General features: G+C 44.7%; 1 protein-coding gene across 3 annotated transcripts in view; it reads right to left on the minus strand.

Moving 5' to 3' along the window:
* Nucleotides 1-1,084: 1,084 nt before the first annotated feature.
* PLEKHG7 (pleckstrin homology and RhoGEF domain containing G7) overlaps nt 1,085-19,945 on the minus strand; it is a 355,229-nt gene continuing 336,368 nt past the window's right edge. For 2 of the 3 annotated variants that reach the window (XM_063927631.1, XM_063927630.1), the window contains 2 exons: nt 2,525-2,622; nt 1,085-1,292 (listed from right to left, as the gene is read on the minus strand). In XM_063927631.1, coding sequence (XP_063783701.1) covers nt 1,185-1,292; nt 2,525-2,622 — 206 coding nt within the window. In that variant the 3' untranslated portion in view covers nt 1,085-1,184. Of the gene's footprint in view, nt 1,293-2,524; nt 2,623-19,945 lie in introns of those variants that run through there. The other variant, XM_063927632.1, reaches the window with a different exon arrangement.

A 19,945-nucleotide genomic window follows, 5' to 3' on the forward strand; every position in this document is an offset into this window, starting at 1 on the left:
CAAGTTTACGTTTCTCCTCAGACCATTTACCAGTTTCTGAGTTGGGCAGGAAAACCCGAGCCGGACTCAGATCCGGGCTCGGGTAGTGAAGTTCGGTAGGGTTCGCTTCTCTGAGAACCGAACCCGCTCATCTCTAAAATAAACCCCAAACAAGAGTGTACTAGGTACAAAGTAGAAAACAATGGTGGTCATTCCGAGTTAATCGCTCGCTGCCGATTTTCGCAATGCAGCGATTAAGTAAAAAAATGGGAAAAATGCGCATGGTACGCAGCGCGCATGCGCCAAGTACTTTCACACAAAACTTTGTAGATTTACACGCTCGAACAACGTTTTATCATCGCTCGAGTGATCGTAGTGTGATTGACAGGAAGTGGGTGTTTCTGGGCAGAAACTGGCCGTTTTCAGGGAGTGTGCTAAAAAATGCAGGCGTGCCAGGTAAAAACGCAGGAGTGGCTGGAGAAACGGGGGAGTGGCTGGCCGAACGCAGGGCGTGTTTGTGACGTCAAACCAGGAACTAAATGGACTGAGGTGATTGCGCTCTAGGAGTAGGTCTGGAGCTACTCAGAAACTGCAGCAAATTATTTAGTAGCAGTTCTGCTAATCTTTCATTCGCTATTTTGCTAAGCTAAGATACACTCCAAGAGGGCGGCAGCCTAGCGTTTGCAATGCTGCTAAAAGCAGCTAGCGAGCGAACAACTCGGAATGAGGGCCAATGTCTATAATGTGCGAGATCCATATTTACGTTTATATGTATTAACCCACATTGGCTGAACAATTATCACTCTACAGACCAAGGGGTGATTATAAGGAACTAATGAATTATAGTAGTAATACTAATAACACTTATCTGGTTCCAGGTTATGCCCTTTTTCATCATTCACAGTACTAATTCACAAAACTGATCTGTTTGTTTATTAAAAAGTCTGATGGCGTACTGCTGTGTTAAATAAGTGCAAACATTGTTTCTCATGGACAGTAATAAAATCACAGGAAAAGTCTACATACAAAAAACATTAGCAAATTATTCTTGTAACTTACAAATAATAAATGACAAACATTGCATTAGAAATTAGTGGTCTAATTTCAAAGTCCATGTTACAAATATTGTAGATAAAAAAGTCATAGACATTACAGAAATGCAAAATGGTTAAATTAAATGTAGAGATTTTATATACAAAATACTGCTAAATTTCTGCTGACTCTGCAGGGTGGCAAAATATCGATGTTCTGTTTGTTTCATGAGCCTCCATGTAACAGGATATGGCAGTTTCTATTTGTGAGAGCCACATTTTCTGTAAAATATACATACAAAGAACATAAATACAAACTACATTACATTTTTAAGTTGGCAGGTTTTTCAGATTAGTCACAGGGAAAATTCAATTATTTCTCACTCCGGTATAAAGTGACTGAAAGCCATTGTTTGGTCGCCCAACTGGTGCTGGGTGTGAATGTCGCATTCTCCACACCAATTAACCAGGATTAGATACGTAAAGCGACTTTTCCCATGCAAACTAGTGCAGTTACAGTGCCCAAAAACACTACTTTAGACAGATTTCCACGATAAGTGATGAGTGCCCAGAAACAATTGAATAGCTCCCTGTCACTTTAGATGGGTGCTACTGTCTTGAGAAACTATTGAGTTTATACCACAGAAAACAATATACCCAATAAACAGAATTCCAATCCCTTGGTATCTATTAAATGGAGGACAATGTGACATGTTGGCAAGACCACGTAGCTAATGACAAAGCTTGTCAGGAAGCTGCAGACAATCATCCATAAGTAAAACAGAATCTCAAGGGCTGTCAGTGTCTACTTCTACACTTGGTTATCTCCTATTTATTTCAAGAATGTATGCAGGTACTGTAGGTATGATCAAGGGTTGATGGGATAAGTATGGAAGAATGTGTTAATATACAAGTCAAGTTGCTTTCTGTTTCGCCAATAATGCAGAGATGACATTGCCATTTTAGGTCCAGCCATCACCCTGACTTCTCAAGGATGTGGTATAATACATCAAAAATGGTAGAGACCATATTTTTTTTTGCTTCGCTCGCCGCGCTTTGGGCTCGGTGCACTCGCCACAAGGTTTATAACCAACTCTATGAGAAGGTATGAAAAAGTCCCAAAACATGTCAAATTTAAAAAAAAAAACCTGTGTCTACCTTATGTCGACCATATGACCAACATATGGGGCGGGATGTAATGGCAACCGAGACCAGCGGACAAACTCTGACTTTTTTTAAAGTGGCAATCACAAGTCAAAATCATGACTTGTAAATGATTGTTCCTTTAAAAAGAAGTCTGAGATCGTCCGGCATCCCGCACAGCCACCGGACTCGGGCGGCAGTACATCCTGCTGATGGTGTCTATCTATTGACCGTCTTACTAGATACTGTCTATCATCCGGATACCACTTCTTCACTCTTCAGGAAATAAGGCAACTGGATTTTTCATTATAGAAAAATGATTTGTCACATATTTAACAAGTGTCTGCACAGCATGTAAGATAACAACAAACCTTAGCAGATTCAGTACTTGCTTGTAGAATGAAGGCAGCAATGCACTGCTGATAGCGATTCTCATGCTGGATCAGGAAAGCATGCCTCATACTATGCACTATTCGGAGGGATACAAGAAGCAGGAAACTATTAGACAACCTTTTCAAAACCCTTTTTACAAAATAAAAAAGAAAACTTATTGAACATTAATTTTAATTTCCTGGCCATTCCTCATGTCAGACTTTGCCACAGGTTATTGCTCCAATTTTTCCAAATAAGATAGAAGAATCCTCCCTCATCAAACATAATCTCTCATTAAGGGGGTTATGTACTAAACAGTGAAGAGTTGCCCATGGCAACCAATCAGCATTGAAGTAACATTTATAATTTGCATACTTTCAAATTATACAGAGCAGCTGATTGTTTGCCATGGGCAACTTCTCCACTGGCTCACTTCTCCACTCTTTTCACTGCTTAGTAAATGTCCCCCTATATCTGTGGTATTATCACCTGATTACTTACAAGGGGAGGAATGGTGGTGGGTGTGGGGTGTTTGAGTGGATGACAGGAGTAGCTAGTATTTTTTTAAAATATGGAAATTACAACAATTTTCCTGCCCACCACATGTCAACCCTTAACACTGGATAATACCAAAGCAATGTCCCACTGCAGAAATGGACTTCCACAAAAAAAAAAAGTTCAAAACCGCTCCGTGATTTAGAATACATTTAATTTTTATGGGGCAATTTAATCTTGGCCGTGAAGTGCCGTTGGAACGATGGCATTGTGAAACCTTCAGCATTGCTTATTTTCCACTGCAACCTATAAAAGGTGCCCAGCTGAGCACAGTGGAAAATGACCTCTACAGACAATAGGACATTCGTCCAAGCTACCAATTCATTCACCTTAACACGCAGCAGATCGTGTACACCTGACAACCAACTGCTGCCGAGCACATTTCCTCTGATAACTATTTGACTCGGGCCCAAGAGAAGGCTCCACACCCTGGAGACTGCGGGGTTTGCTTGCCACTTGAATTATAGGCTTTTTGGATTGTCTGCCCTATCAACCAACTGGTGGCGCAGAAGCTGGTGCAAATGCCACAATGTAGCTTTTAAAGCATCCAACCATATCCATTGTCGGGATGTAGTCAACATCCTGGCATTCATGATACCAACACCATGATCCCGACCGCTAAGAATACTGGCAGCGGCGCCAGGACTATTCGCTCCCTGTGTTGGTATTCCGCCGGTATTCCATCCCAAACCCCCATTGTCTGCCACTTTCTCCCTGTTTCTATAATACTGAAGACAATACTGACAAAACAAATCTCTTGCTTGAGATGATATTCTGCCACAGATCTTAAAAGCAGTTGGTGGTGAATGTCATGACAAATGTATGAATTTCTCTGACCTACAGTAGCTTACATGACAGCCAATAGCAACACTGTTTTCTCGAACGTCCTAGTGGATACTGGGGAACTACTATAGTACCATGGGGTATAGATCAGGTCCACTGGAGCCTGGCACTTAAAAAACCTTTAGTATATGTATGTGTGTGCTGGTTCCTCCCCTCTATGCCCCTCCTACCAGACTCAGTTTAGAAAAATGTGCCCAAGGAGCCGGGTGCATTTATCTGGAGCTCCAGAGAGTTTCCTTTATTTTTTATTTTAGTTATTTATTTTCAGGTAGTACTGGTTGGCAACCAGTCTACCTGCTTCATGGGACTTAGAGGGGAAACTGAACCAACCTCCTGAGGGTTAATGGTTCGTAATCTCAGCTGACATGACACTGAGCTCCTGAGGTGCTGTTCACACACCGTTAGTGTATGTGCCCACACCAGCAGCTAGCCGCCACCCTCTAACAAATGCATAAGATCATCAGGTGCGGTGAGTGGTAACACTGGGTCCCAGTTAGCGGGTCCCCGATGCCGTTTTTGCGGCATGTCACGCGTCTGTCACGGGGCCCGAGCTGCGGTGCCCGCCGCGGATTACACTGGCTCAGCGGGTTTCTGCTCCACAGTGCTCACTGTCAATTAGGCTTTATGTGTACTGTTTTATGTTCAAATCAACCAGTATAAACATTAATGGGACTGCGCGCCATTACAAGGGGTGGGGCTTCCAGAGGCAGGAAGGTGCCATTTCCTGCTGCTGTGGATCATCAAGACTGCATGCACGCTGCTCCTCTACGGACCCACACTGTTGCAGACTCTGTACTGGTACCAGGGGGTCATAGCAGGAGGGAAGCACACCAGCAGTAGCGCCACTGTACGTGTATAAGGTTATGCACATATGTTCACACACTGCGCTGCTGTGTTTTGTGTGTTGGTCTCCGTTTCTCTGTGTCACTCCAGGGGCTCTCTAGGGTCTGTGTGGAGGTGTTTTTCAGTGAGCTGCGCTGTTTTACAGTTGTGTAAATATGTCTGTTGACATGATTATGTGTGATGCTTGTAACTCTACCCCTTCTTCAGAGGGGTCCCTCATTTGTGAACAGTGGTCCTTATCTCCACAGGGACACAGTTCACAGGCACCTGACTGGCTAGATAATTTAAAAAGCATGATTCATAATGTAAATTCAGAATTAGGTGCAGCTAAAAAGGAGAGATAGGTGTTGAAACAGTCTATTGATTGTATGGCTAAAGCAGCAGATACCAGAAAGGCTTCTCAACCCCCTCTGTTGGTTTAACATAAACGCTCACTGCCACAGGTGCTCCAGTCTGATTCTGATCAGCCTGATGTGGATGATGATAATATGGATGAGGACAGCTCTCTGTCCCAGGGTGGAGGCCCTCATTTATGCTGTAAGAGAGATTCTTCACATACCAGATCAGGAAGCAGAACCAGATGAGGAGTTGTACTTTAATGTTAGACCCAAGACCTCAGCCACTTTTCCTCTGTCTAAGGAATTAAACTCCCTGGTCAGGGAGGCATGGGTAAACCCTGAAAAGGAATTTAAAATTCATCAGAGGTTTTTATTTACTTTTCCCCTCCCAGCTGAGGACAGAAAGGTATGGGAAAACCCCCTGTCAGTTGATATGTCTGTCTCCAGACTGTCTAAGAAATTGGTACTGCCGGTTCCAGGGGCTATATCCGTTAAAGACCCTGCTGACCGTAAAATTGAGACCACTCTCAAGGCAATATATACAGCAGCATACGTAGCACAGCGCCCAACAATAGTTTGTGGGTGGATTTCCAGGGCAATAGTCAAGTGGTCCGATAATATTATTAATGGATTGGACACTCTGCCCCAGGAGGAGGTCATTACTCTGCTGCAACAAATACAGGATGCTGCAAATTTTCTGAGCGAGGCTATAAAGGAATTGTGTAAGATAAATGGCCACACTACTGCTACGGCAGTTTTGGAACGCAGAGATCTGTGGTTACGTCAATGGTCAGCGGACGCTGATTCCAAGAAGGGTATAGAACATTTTCACTTTACAGGTGGTGCCTTGTTTGGGGACGAATTCAATAAATGGATCTTCCAGGCAACGGCGGGTAAGTCTACAATTCTGCTGTCGGCTGCGCTACCTGCTAGACGTTCTTTCACAGGACCCTCCTTGCAGTCCTTTCATGTGGCAAGGTTCAAAGGCAGGGGCCGGGGAGTCTCTACCACTCCGAGAGAATCTCGTGGTAAGTCCTGTAAACCTGCAACTGCTGCATCCCTGGACCAGACCACTGGACCCCCTGCAGCTAAGCCTTCCGCGTGACGTTTGGCCCCAGCAGCAAGGCGACTTTCAGGTGGGTGCTCACACGTGCCGGGATCCTTAGGTGAGGGACTTAATTTCCCAGGGATACCGGCTGGAATATCAAATACTTCCTCGTCACAGATTTTTCAAATCGGGCTTACCAGTTTTGCCCGCTGCAAAAGTTACTTTGCAATAGGCTATTCAAAAACTGTTGCAGACAGGGGTGGTGGTTCCGGTATCTCCTCCATTACACACAGGGGTTTTTACTCCAGTCTATTTGCCGTTCCAAAACCAGACAGTTCGGTGCGACCCATCTTAAACCTGAAGTCTTTAAACCTGTATCTGCGGGTGTTCAAATTCAAGATGGAATCTCTGCGGGCAGTGGTGTCTGGTCTGGAGGAGGGGGAATTCCTTGTATCTCTGGATGTCAAGGATGCTTACCTACACATTCCCATGTGTCCCCCTCATCAGGCTTACATCAGGTTTGCCATCTTGGATGACCATTTCCAGTTTCAGGCCTTGCCCTTTGGCCTGTCGCCAGCTCCGAGGGTCTTCGCCAAAGTCATGGCGGAGATGATGCTGCAACTGCGCATGATGGGAGTCAACATTGTCCCCTACTTGGGCGATCTCCTGATAAAGGCTATGTCCAGGGAGCGTCTACTGCACAGCATCGATCTGACGACTCGCCTGCTTATCGATCATGGGTGGATACTAAATTCTCAGAAATCTCACCTGGAACTGACCCAATGTCTTCAGTTCCTGGGAATGGTACTGGATACAGTGTCTCAAAAGGTGTTTCTTCTGATGGACAAGGCCTTTGCTATCCAGGCTATGGTCCGCTCAGTGCTCTGTCCTCGCAAGGTATCCATACATCTTTACATCCTCTTGCTGGATGCTATCCTGGTTAGGTTGGTGTTGCTATCCTCTGTTCTGGTTAGCACCCTCCTTTCGGTTATGGTTGTGTGTTGGCTTAGTGCCTCACCGCTGTTGTACCTGTTTTCTTCTCTTGTGGTATGTCCGTCTCCTTGGGCACAGTTTCCTAGACTGAGTCTGGTAGGAGGGGCATAGAGGGGAGGAGCCATCACACACATACTAAAGGTTTTTAAAGTGCCAGGCTACGGTGGAACCGATCTATACCCCATGGTACTAAAGTACAGTTCCCCAGTATCCACCACGGACTACGAGAAAAGGAATTACCAGTAGGTTTTAAATTCCTATTTTGTGTGTCTGACGTAAAAGTCTGTGCTATTAAATCTAGCGTTAAATGCCCTGACAGGAGCAAATACTGTAATAAGCACAATCAGGTGCACACTTAAAAGTTGCCAATAATTGTATCCCTAATAATTGTAGGAACCCTGATAATTGTAGGGCCATCAACTTGTTGTTCCTAAAAGTGAGAACCGGATCCCTAAAAGTAAACCAACCATACCATTAAGAAATGCTATATGGGCCTTTAGTGAATAAACAACAAAATCTTTCACATTGTAAGCTCGCAAGGGAAGGGCCTGCTTTCCTCGTGTGCCTTTTCTTACTTATACCCCGTTCAGATTGCAAGTGCCGGATCACACCTGGGAATTGGAAATGGGTCCTTCCCGGGTGTGACCCGGCATTGGACCTTTTCAGACTAGCTTCCCGACTCGGCAATATGCCGGATCGGGTTGCCATCGGGAGCGGTGCTGGAGATGGGATCATCTCCGCACCGCCTCTCCCTATGCTGTGAACGGGCGCCTGACCCGGGAATAACCCTTCTTTATTCCCGGGTTGAATTACCGGGTCAGGCAACCCGGGAATTCATCAATAACCAGTTCACACTGCACATTGACCCGTGTTGAGACAGCAAAATACCGGGTCGATACCGGGTTATTTGTGCAGTGTATACGGGTTATTGCAATCTTATACTCCATACTCCCTTTGATGGCACCTAACCCCTGGTTTTCCATGCTGTCCTATATTGTCTTGAACTGTAAGTTCTGTTTTCTTGTTTGCTCATTTGATTATGTACTGTGTAATGGGCGCTGCGGATCCCTTGTGGCACCATATAAATAAAGGATAATAACAATAACATTAATGTTCTTCATTTTAAAGACAAAAAATAGAGTACAGGAAAACAGTACTAAAAGTGAAATACCAAATCTTCGGATATATTGATCAGTAATAACCAATTTAAATGATCCCTCATAAATCTGAGATTAAAACAATGGAACGGAATAAAATTGCTGAATGTGTATACAATATGGCTACTGAAGTAGTGATCTTAGCAGACCGCCACATTGAGAGCCACAATTTCTACAGAAAAAATGTAAACTGAACAGAATGTTCAGCGAGAGGATGTATAAATGCACAACAAAATTGTATAAGTATAGAAATTAGTGACCAGTCGCCTATGTTAAATAAAACACCATGATCAAACAAAATTGTTCAATAGGAATGGGTTGCAAATATTACTTCAAGGATTAAACAAAGTCTTTATCTGGCAAACTCCCCCGGAACCCCCCCCCCCCCCCCCCCTACACACAATTTTTTTTTAAATATATATATAAATATTATAATAAAATAAAAATGAAGGACTATGAACCCTACCTAGTACAAGTGTCTGTTACCAGAGAACATATATACACGCTGCTAAATTCTTATACGTTCTGTTAATCCAAGATATCTACTGATCTGTAAAGTTTACCTTTACTCCTGTACATGGGTTATCACTTGTGCATTTAAGTCTGTACCTCCTATGTGTGTAGTAAGCTTTACACACTTCTCTGCATACTGTGTCAGCAATTTCTTCAAAGGGTATTAGACACTATGGCCAAATTGTAATAAGCTCCGACTTGCCGGTCCTGGAGTGATTCTGGTAACATAACCTCTACATTTAAAATGGCAGTTAGTTTTGGGCTGGGATCAGCAAATCAGAGGCTATTACAGTTGGGTCGGTGCGCTAGTCCCATTCAATATTTAAAACAACTGACCACTCTGGTCGAGGCCCTATTCAATCACTTAAATCCATGATAAGCAACCTGATACACTTCAGTGTCTCTAATGTTCAAATGAGCAGTTTATTACCCTTAATCTCAGTATTACCTCGAAACGGTAAATTTCATTATAAAAAAAAAAAACACCTACAGTATCTGTAATAACATGTCAGCGGGCATTATAAACTATGACGCACAAGTGAAAGTTTGTAGGGCCACCTGTTGCCCATCAGTCTTAAATTCAGGAATTTTCAGCTATCATGTCATAATGACTAAAACAAAAAAATTACAAACTAACAATTGTGAGGCACAACAAATAAATGGGATACATTAAAAAGAATACAATACAGGGAATAACATTAACAAGAGTCAGCAACAGGAGGCAGACTCAGCTGCCATATATATTTGTTATGGTAAGAACTTACCATTGATAACAGTATTTCTCCTAAATCCACAGGATAACATTGGGATATGATGACACGACAGCAGATTTACACCAAACGGTCAAAACTTTCGGCCTCCCAGCATGCAACGGGCCCGTTCATATATCCCTGGCTCAGGCAAATCCGTTGTTTTTCCAAAGCTCAAGGTAGGAGCATCATAGAAAGCCCTAATCAGGCAAGAAGAACACACATGCACACCCTTCCATACAAGAAGGAAGAGGTTAGTGAGTGAAAAGATCTTCAAATCAGGTGTGTCAGGGTGGGATCCCTGTGGATCCTGTGAACTTAGGAGAAATAATGTTATCAACGGTAAGTTCTTACCATAACGAATATTTCTGCGGCAGGGTCCACAGCTTATCCACAGGATAACATTGGGATGTCTCAAAACAATTTAGTGGTGGGGACGCTCCTGATTGGATGGGAGAATCCTTCGCCCGAATTCAGCGTCCTGAGAGGCAAAGGTATCAAAGGTATAATGTCTAATGAATGTGTTAATGGAAGACCATGTGGCTGCCTTACATATCTGTTCTGCTTAAGCACCACGTTGTGCTGCCCATGGTGGACCTACCTTACGAGTAGAGTGAGCAGAGACATTAGCTGGAACAGGGAGATCAGCTTGAGACTATGCTTCTGAAATTGTCATCCGAAGCCACCTCGCCAGTGTCTGCTTATCAGCAGGCCATCCTCTTGTGAAATCCTTAGAGAACAAAGAGTGTATGTCTTTCTGATGGCACTGGTACGATCCACGTAGATCCTTATAGCACGGACTACGTCCAACAATGTATCTCCCGCAGAAAGAGCCGACCCCTGGAAGGCCGGGTACAATTTCTTTGTTAAGGTGGAATTTATATCCCTTTTTTTCACCAAAATCCCAGGTCTGACCCAGGATTTGGAACACGGTACTCCCCCCCCCATTCCCGGATCGGCACCTTTTACACTGCACCCAGGTGCAGTGTCTTGTGGGCCGGCACTTAGAGATGATGTCATCTCCAAGCGCCGGCCCACACTGCAGATCGGGACTCCGAAGCGTCTCGCCGGGGGCAAGCACAGCAATCTGGAAGCTGCTGTGCTGCCTCCAGCCTCCGGCGCTTCCAGGCACCAGACATGGCGCTGCTGTCTGCATAGACAGCATGTGCCATGTCTCCAGCCGCAGCATGGCAACCAGCACGGCGCACGCTGTCTGCATAGACAGCGTGCTCCGTGACCCCCAGCCTCCCGACCGCCCACCAGACACTGCGGTACGGGAGGTTTGCCATGCTGTAAATGGGTGCCGGGTCGGCTGACCCGGCTTACCCATTTACACCGCCTCCTTACCGGGTCTTTCCCATGTCCAACCCTGCGTATTTGCCGTGTTGGATTCCCGGGAAAGTGGACCCGGGGTTTAGGAGAAGGACCCTTTTACACCGCCTGCAGTCCCGGGATTTTGCGCGCTCCCATGCAAAATCCCGGGATATTTCAGGTGGTGTAAAAAGGGCTTTAGACACGACCTTAGAAAGATACCCAGATCTGGTTCTGAGAACCGGTCTGGATAAAAAAATCAGAAATGGAGAACGACATAACAATGCCCCTAGATCTGAAACTCTTCTAGCTGAAGCAATGGCCAGTAGAAAGAACTTTAGCTGTCAACCATTTAAGATCCACTCTTTTAAGTGGTTCAAATGGGGCAACCTGAAGGGCCTTCAGGACTAACCTTAAGTCCCAAGGCACTGTAAGAGGAACACAAGGAGGTTGAATGTGCAGCATTCCCTGGAAAAAAGTGTGCACTCATGTAGGTTAGCAATTTTCTTTTGGAACCATACAGTCAATGCTGACACTTGCACTCTCAAGAAAGCCACACGTAAACCTTTATCCATTCCTGCTTGAAGGAATACTAAGACTCTGGATCACTGCCCCATTGAATAAAGGCTTCCCATATTCGGTGATAAATTCGAGCTGAGGAAGGTTTCCTTGCTCTGAGCATAGTTTGAATTACCTGTTGTGAGAATCCTCTTGCCTTCAGGAGCCACGCAGTCAAAGACAGCCGATCCAGGTGCTTGTAATAACAAGGACCCTGAGACAGTAGATCTGGACGTTGAGGGAGTAGGAATGGAGGATCCATTGACATCATCTGCAAATCTGTGTACCAATGTCTTCTGGGTCAAGCCGGAGCTATTAGTATCACGGCACCTTTTCCTTGTTTTGCCTTTCACATCACCCTTGGTAATAGGGCGATTGGTGGAAACACATAGGCCAGATGAAAGTCACATCTCACTGACATGGGATCCACAAAGATCGCTTTGGGATCCTTTTGTTCTTGACCCGTATGCAGGAACTTTGTTGTTCTGATGGGACGCCATGAGATCTATCTCCGGCAACCCACACTTGTTTACCAGGGTTTGGAAGACCTCTGGGTGTAAAGCCCATTAGTGTGCATGAATGGCGTGTCGACTGAGAAAATCCGCTTCCCAGTTTAGGACTCCCGGAACGAACACTGCGGACAAGGCTGGATGATGAAGTTCTGCCCACTTTAACCTGCGACTTACCTCCTTCATTGCTTTTTGGCTGCGAGTTCTTCCCTGATGGTTGAGGTATGCTACTGCCGTTGCATTGTCCGAGTGGATTTGAACTGGTTTCCCCTAAAGGATGTCCTTTTCCCGATTTAGTGCCATGTATATGGCCCAAAGTTCCAATATATTTATTGGCAGTCAACTTTCTTCCTTGGTCCACTGCCCCTGGAAACAATTCCTTCCTGACACCGCTCCCCAGCCCTAAAGGCTGGCATCCGTTATCAAAATTTCTCAATCTGATATCCAAAAGGGTCTCCCTTTGTCCAGATGGGATGTCTGTAACCACCAGGCTTATGACCTCCTTACTTCCAGAGGAAGGACCATAGTCTGTGTTTTTATTGTCTGATGAAAACCATTCCACTTGGCCAGGATCAGACGTTGCGGAGGCCTCGAGTGAAACTGAGCATACTCCACCATGTCGAATGTTGACACCATCAATCCCATCACACGCACTGCTGCATGAATGAATACCTTTTGACTGTGTAGCAGCTCCGAATCCTTGACTGAACTTTGGATACTTTGTTCAGAGGTAAAGTTACTCTCTGAAGGCTCGAATCCAACACAGCCCCCAAGTGAGTAATCCGTTGTGATGGAACCAGAGACGACTTTGCCCTATTTATGAGCCAACTGTGTTTTTGTAGACAATTCTATTGTCTGTTGCAGATGACACAGAATCAATTCCTGAGATTGTGCCAGGATTAATACAGTAGGTCGTCGAGGTATGGAAAAACTCTTATCCCCTGCAGATAAACTGCCAGTACCACCATAATCTTGGTGAATACTCTGGGGGCTGTAGCCAGTCCAAATGGAAGGGTCTGGAACTGAAAATGCTGTAGGAGGATAGCAAACCTGAGATAGCGTTGATGGGACAGTGCTATAGGAACATGTAGGTAAGCATTCTGGATATCCAGGGATACCATAAAATCCCCCCAAATGATGGAACATGAAGTCTCCATATGAAACCGAGGCACCCAAATGTACTATGGTCCGGAACGACCCATTTGGCTTCTGGACTAGAAACAGGTTGGCGTAAAAACACAGTCCTCGTTGTGCAGGAGGAACTGGGATGATTATTCCTGACTGAAGTAATATCTGAACTGCCTTTTGCAAAGCCCTGGCCTTCGATTCCACAGAAGATGGGCTGGTACAAAAAAAACTTTGAGGAGGGTTTTTTTATGAAAGCAAACGCATAACCGTGAGATACCACTTCTTGCACCCAGGCATCTGTGGTAGACTGCTGCCAGATCTGTGCAAACTGAAGAAGTCTGCCTCCCACCCTGGGGTCCCCCAGTTGGAGGCCTGCACCATCAAGCTGATGGCTTATCTTCTGATTTGGAAGTCAGTCCTTTGGTAGCCCAATGCTAGTAATACCAGACTTCTTGTATTGGGACTGTTTACCATCACCCTTTCGTTTTGCTTTTCTTTGAGACCGAAAGGGCCAAAAAGCTGGAAATCTAGGCTTGAATTTGTGTGTGGAAGGAAACTTCACTTTCTTGGAGTCTACTTCGGACTCCAAAATACTGTTTAATTCTTTACCAAAATAATATCTCCAGTAAAAGGCAAAGACTCCAGAACCTTCTTAGATTCTGAATCAGCTTTCCATATACGTAGCCAAACTGTTCTGCGAGCTGCTACTGCTGGATTTTTGCTCCCTAGATGCCATTGAAAGATCCTCCTCCAATGCATCAACCCAGGGTGTCACTGCTTTCACCATCCAGGCTGAAACCATGGTTGGTTTTATGATTGCCCCAGACAAGGAAAAAATTGTTTTTAGAAAACCATCGATTCTCCTATCCCTGACATCATTTAAGGATGTTGAAGGCAGAGGTAATGTAGATTTTCGCAACAATCGAATGACATGCGTATATACTTTGGGAGCCACCTCCCTTTTTAAACAGTCCCCAGCTGGAAGTAGATAATGGGAATTCCATTTTTTTAGAATTCTAAACTTCTTACTGGGCGTAACCCAAGCCTCTTGCATAATTTCCGTCAGCTGTTCTGACCTAGGAAACTCCGTCCTAACTGTTTTGGGACGTTTAAACACAGGTGCCTTCGATTTTAACACAGGCTTTGCTGCCTCCTCTAAGGAGAGAATGGCTTTCATTGCACTAATTAGCTCAGATACAGATGGAGCCTCCGTTATCTTTGCTGGCTGAGGCTTTAGTCACGATCAGTCATACGCAGCGTGCCTGGGTGAAAGGAGGCTTGCTGAGCCATAGGGAGGCACACAGAGCATTTGGGTGTAATACCTGCGATCATCCACCAGATGTCGCTTTTTAAAATCACCATTGCGCATGCATGTGGTCTCCATTAAAATACCACACTGAACTACATTGTAAGAACTACTTTACTGGTGCGTCTCATTACACTACAATATGCTACAGTTTGTCATACAGTATATAACAGTATATACAGTACAGACGCAAATAGTACAGCATATACCAATGCAAACGAACGTGTTATAGGTACAGTATGGGCTATTGATGTTAGCGATATGTGAGCATCCAAATCCCGTAGTATTAAGTATAATGGGGAGAGATTTAAGCTCTTCCCTAAGTTTCTGGATGCCAAATCACCGTGCTTAGCATATCTGTACAGTATTTTGCATTTGAGTACTAAGTAGCATGAACAGCTTGTAACGTACTCTGCTGTAATGGCTACAGCAGGAAGTGTTATCTTTATAAGTATAATGGGGAGAGATAAAAGCTCCTCCCCAAGTTCCTGGATGCCAAATCACCATGCTTAGCATCTATGTACAGTATTTTGTATTTGAGTACTGAATATCACGAACAGCTTGTAACGTACAGCGGCAAGTGTTATCTTTCTAAGTATAATGGGGAGGGATAAAAGCTTGTCCCTAAGTCCTGGATGCCAAATCACTGTGCTTAGCGTCTCTGTACAGTATTTTGCATTTGAGTACTAAACAGCACGAACAGCTTGTAACGTACTTTGCTGTAATGGCTAGAAGTACGCACACTTCTTTTGAATGTGAAGGTATATTACAATAGATTTAAAAAAAAAAAATTAGTAAAGTGAGTGTCAGAAAAAAAAAATATATACTAGCACTTTGGGAATCGAAACCGGGACTCTCAGCATGGGAAGCAGAAGACTTCACCACTTGCCCACGCCGCTTCATGGAAGATACACAAGCTCATGTGTGAAAGTACTGCAAGCAGCGATTCCTTCCCATTGGTGTTTATTTATGCCGTTAAGGGACTTGGACGCTCATATTTCAGAACACAGTATTTAGCTACCACCTTCCCCTACCCCCATCCCACTTCCCCCATGGGAGCCTGCACAGTTCATACAGTAGACAGGTAGGGAGGTCAGGTTACAATAAATGTACAACACAATACTGTACTGTATATGAAAATCATATAGAGAACTGCAGTCGCTTTGATGTGTAAATGTTACAGTAGCAGTGATCCCTTCTCAAAGCACAAAACAGATTCTCTAACGCCAACAATGTACAGTACTGTGTTACTCGAACAGTTAGTTGCGTCAGAACACACTAGTTTATATTAATTGGTATGTCTACGGGTCTTCATTACTGCTGTATTTTAAATAGTGGAATGAGTTGCTCCTGCAAATTTGCCCTGATTTATGTAAAACCTGTGTGCACACTTCTATTGAATGTGAAGGTATATTACAATAGATTAAAAAATAAATTAATAAAGTGAGTGTCAGAAAATAAATACACTCGCACTTTGGGAATCGAACACGGGACTCAGCATGGGAGGCGGAAGACCTCACCGCTTGCCCACGCTGCTTCATGGAAGATACACAAGCTCATGTGTAAAAGTACTGTAAGCAGCGATTCCTTCCCATTGGTGTTTGTTTATGCCGTTAAGGGACTTGGACGCTCATATATTGTACAAAACATACTGTATACTGTACATACTTTAACGTCAATAAACTACATTATTGCTTTCACACATTAGTCGCATCTGCATGCACTATATACATTTTTACTCTATTGCTTTGTCTGCAGGACTTGGACGCATTCAGTAACACGGCAATTGACAAGTGTTTTAATACATTCATTTGCGTCTGTATAAACTATTTTTTTTTCTAATTGACCCTCTGTGACTGACCATTGGTCTGTGTGTACATTAACATTACAGTTGTCACTGACCATTTGCCAGAGCTTGTACTGTAGATCATTCATTAGTGCATTAGCCACCCAGTGGTGGAGATGTGTATTGCATGCTGAGTATGTAGTCATGCCTAAACGTGCCTATCCGTGATTAAACTCAGCAACCTACGCTATCGCCTAGGTGCAACTAAACCTCAGTTTAGGCGGAGAAACAGCCAAGATAACGGAGGCTCTATCTGTATGTCAACTGAGCTGAGGCCTTCCTCCTCCATATGCAGAACCGGAGTGTGATGAATCCTCATCCTCTGACGAATCCTCACCTGAAACATGTGCATACTGTGAAGATGTTGTTTCATATCTATGTGATTTACTTACCACCGGCCTTTCAGCCTGTTTTTGATAAGAGGCTGCTTCCCCTGCTGGATGTAATAAACCCCAGGTGGAATGTTGCATGTAAGAGTTAATAGTGTAACCTATCCCTGGTACAGAAGTTGGAATTATCCGCTCAGCTATACTGGATAATGTTTGTGCAAAAGTAGCCCATGGGGATCCACTTGCACCTGTGTCTGCCTTGGATTTTTCAAGAGACTTTGGTGAAAGCTAAAACAATTTGCAGACAAACCATTCTGAACCAGATCCTGAGAGGTTAACCCAGCTTTGCAAAACAAACAGGACATGAGTGTTGGTGCTGCTGTGAGTGTACTTTTCTCACCCTTGCCGCTCTTAGACACGATAAATAAATCACACACCTTTACAGTGTTAACTACACAATTTGTGACTCTAACCACTTTAAATTTTGTTCAAGTGACACACAATCTGACCCTTACCCAGATTTGCACTAGCACTGAGGATCGGAATACACAGAAAACTGACAGAATTATAGTAAAGTCAACAATCACATTAGCAATCAGTCACAGGTCATACTGTACCTTAGTATAATAAGCAATATGAGCACATAGTCAACTACAAAATACATTTCAAGTATGTAGGAGAACATATTACTGCATTACCTTAAACAGGAATTTTAAACGTATTCAGTCGCACAGCGAAAGAACAGCAGCAATATTTATCAGACTTGTATGCATCAGGCACTTAACCAACTATTCGTACTCAAAGGTAGATAGAGACGGTATCACGTGGCTCAGGAGAGTGGGATACAGGGAGACTTTACCCCGCTTCCAGGATCGACCAATTACATTAGCGAACGCTGAGTGGATCCAGATGCTAATAGTGTACACACTCAGCCCATGAACCTAAAGTGAACACAGACGCCCAAGTGAACACTGACGTACCAGTCACACAGCCGCCTATGCTGTGACTGGGTCCTTTTATATGCACAGCGTCTCATACGGAAGCGGAAACTCGGAAGAAAGTGGTCATGAACCGGGGGGAGGGACGACCAAGGGAGCATCTGACTCCCCACTGCTGACATCAACCCTAGGGATCGCGGTCTCATACTACCCCTGGAGCCTATGATCCCTAGGGCGTGTAGCGCTGGTGCACCCTAGGTGACAGCCGCATCAGCGACTGTTTAGTAGTCTACTTCCAAAACAGTGTGGCTGTGTCCGTGTTCCCCCTCTAAGCAGAACCAATGCCTTACCTTCTCCCCATGTCCCGTCCACAGCCTGGTAACGTCTGCTGGACTTGCTAGTACATCCGACACAGATGCCCACAGAAAGAGCACTGTACGCGGTGTCTCGACCCAGTGGCGAGTTGTTGGAGCGACTCTTTCCAAGGTACATATAAGACGCTTTCTAGAAAGATCGCTCAAAAAATAGTAAGACTATAAAAATAAAATAAAAAAGCCTATGGCTGCTAAAAAAAAAAGTGGGGATTCCGCTTCTGCTCAGGGTATTGAACCCATCGTTCTGGCTATACAGGACGCGTTAAAGCTCCCTCTAGAGGACGCTGCATCACAGCAATCGTTTTTCTTTGCAAAAACAAGCCTAATGTCACTTTCCCTGATTCTACAGAGTTAGATGACCTATTTATATTAGCCTGGAAAAATCCAGACAAAAAATACCAAGGGGTAAATTTACTAAGATGGGAGTTCTATTTAAGATGGGATGTTGCCCATAGCAACCAATCAGATTCCAGGTATTATCTTCTAGAAGGTGCTAGATAAATGAGAAGTAGAATCTGATTGGTTGCTATGGGCAGCATCCCATCTTAAATAGAACTCTCATCTTAGTAAATTTACTCCCAAGTGTCAAAACGATTTTGCACACTTTCCCATTCGCTCCTGAAGGTAGGAAATTCTGTGAAGAGTCCCCGGTAGTTGACGTCTCAGTCTCTCGACTGCCAAAGTAGGCGGTGCTGCCTGCCCCGGGCTCCTTTACCTTAAAGAACCCTGAGGACAGAAAGATAGAGACTACACTAAAGTCTATCTACACAGCAGCTGGTGTATCGCAAAGGCAGGTCATAGTGGATTGCTGGATGACCCATGCCATTCATATGTGGGCTACTCAGATTCAGGAGGGCCTCTATGGGGATATGCCTCTGGTCACTACGGTGACTCTCCTGAAGCACATTCAGCACACTGCATGCATCCTGTGTGACTCGCTCAAGGAAATGGGCAATATTAATGCCAATGGCAGTGTCGGCGCGCAGGACCTTCTGGTTGCATCAGTGGATAGCGGACGCTATCCACTGACGCAGAATCCAAGTGCAGTGTGGAATCCCTCCCCTTTTCTGGGGAATAGCTCTTTGGGGTTGAATTGAATATGTGGATTTCCAAAGTCACTGCAGGGAAATCTACATTTCTCCCCTCTGGGGCCCCGCCGGATAGGCATTCCTACCTGGGGCCGTCTGTTCACTCCTTTCGGTCTAACAGATTTCGATCTAGGGCCAGGGGGGCCTCCAATGCAAATAGAGGCACTAGAGGTATGACAAAAAGACCTGCAAACATCGGTTCTCACGAACAGAGCACCAGTTCTGCTTCCACTAATCCCTCAGCATGATGGTGCCCACCCACCCCGAGGGGATTTCGAGGTGGGAGCTCGACTGCATCACTTCAGCCGCATCTGGGAGGTTTCCTGCCAGGATACCTGGGTCAGGGACCTCATTTCTCAGGGCTACAAGCTGGAGTTCGACGGTGCTCCCCTCCAATGCTTTTTCAAATCAAGTTTACCAGCTTTGGAGGATACACAAGTTACATTGCAACAGGCCATCCAAAAGTGGGTCCAGTCCCACGTCATTATTCCAGTACCAATACCACAATGACGCAGGGGTTATTACTCCAACCTGTTTGTGGTACCGAAGCCGGGCGGTTCGGTAAGGCCCATTTTGAATCTAAAGTCTTTGAACCCTTCCCTGATGGTTTTCAAGTTCAAAATGGAATCTTGAGAGCAGTGATTGCGGGCCTGGAAGAACAGGAATTAATGGTTTCCTTGAATATCAAGGACGCCTACCATCATAATCCTATTTGGCCACCTCATCAGGCTTATCTGCTGGACTACCAGTTCCAGGCACTGCCCTTCGGTCTGTCCACAGCTCCGAGGGTATTCACAAAGGTAATGGTGGAGATGATGTTCCAGCTCCGGGTCCAGGGGGTCAATGTTGTCCCTTACCTAGACTATCTTCTGATAAAAGCAAGATCCAGGGAGCTTTTATTGCTCCATATCGACCGCACTATCCAACTTCTGTCACACCATGGGTGGATTCTCAATTTACAGAAGTCCCACCTGGAGCCAACTCAGTGGCTCCT

The sequence above is a fragment of the Pseudophryne corroboree genome, chromosome 6, assembly GCF_028390025.1.
Source record: "Pseudophryne corroboree isolate aPseCor3 chromosome 6, aPseCor3.hap2, whole genome shotgun sequence".
Taxonomy (NCBI): Eukaryota; Metazoa; Chordata; class Amphibia; order Anura; family Myobatrachidae; genus Pseudophryne; species Pseudophryne corroboree.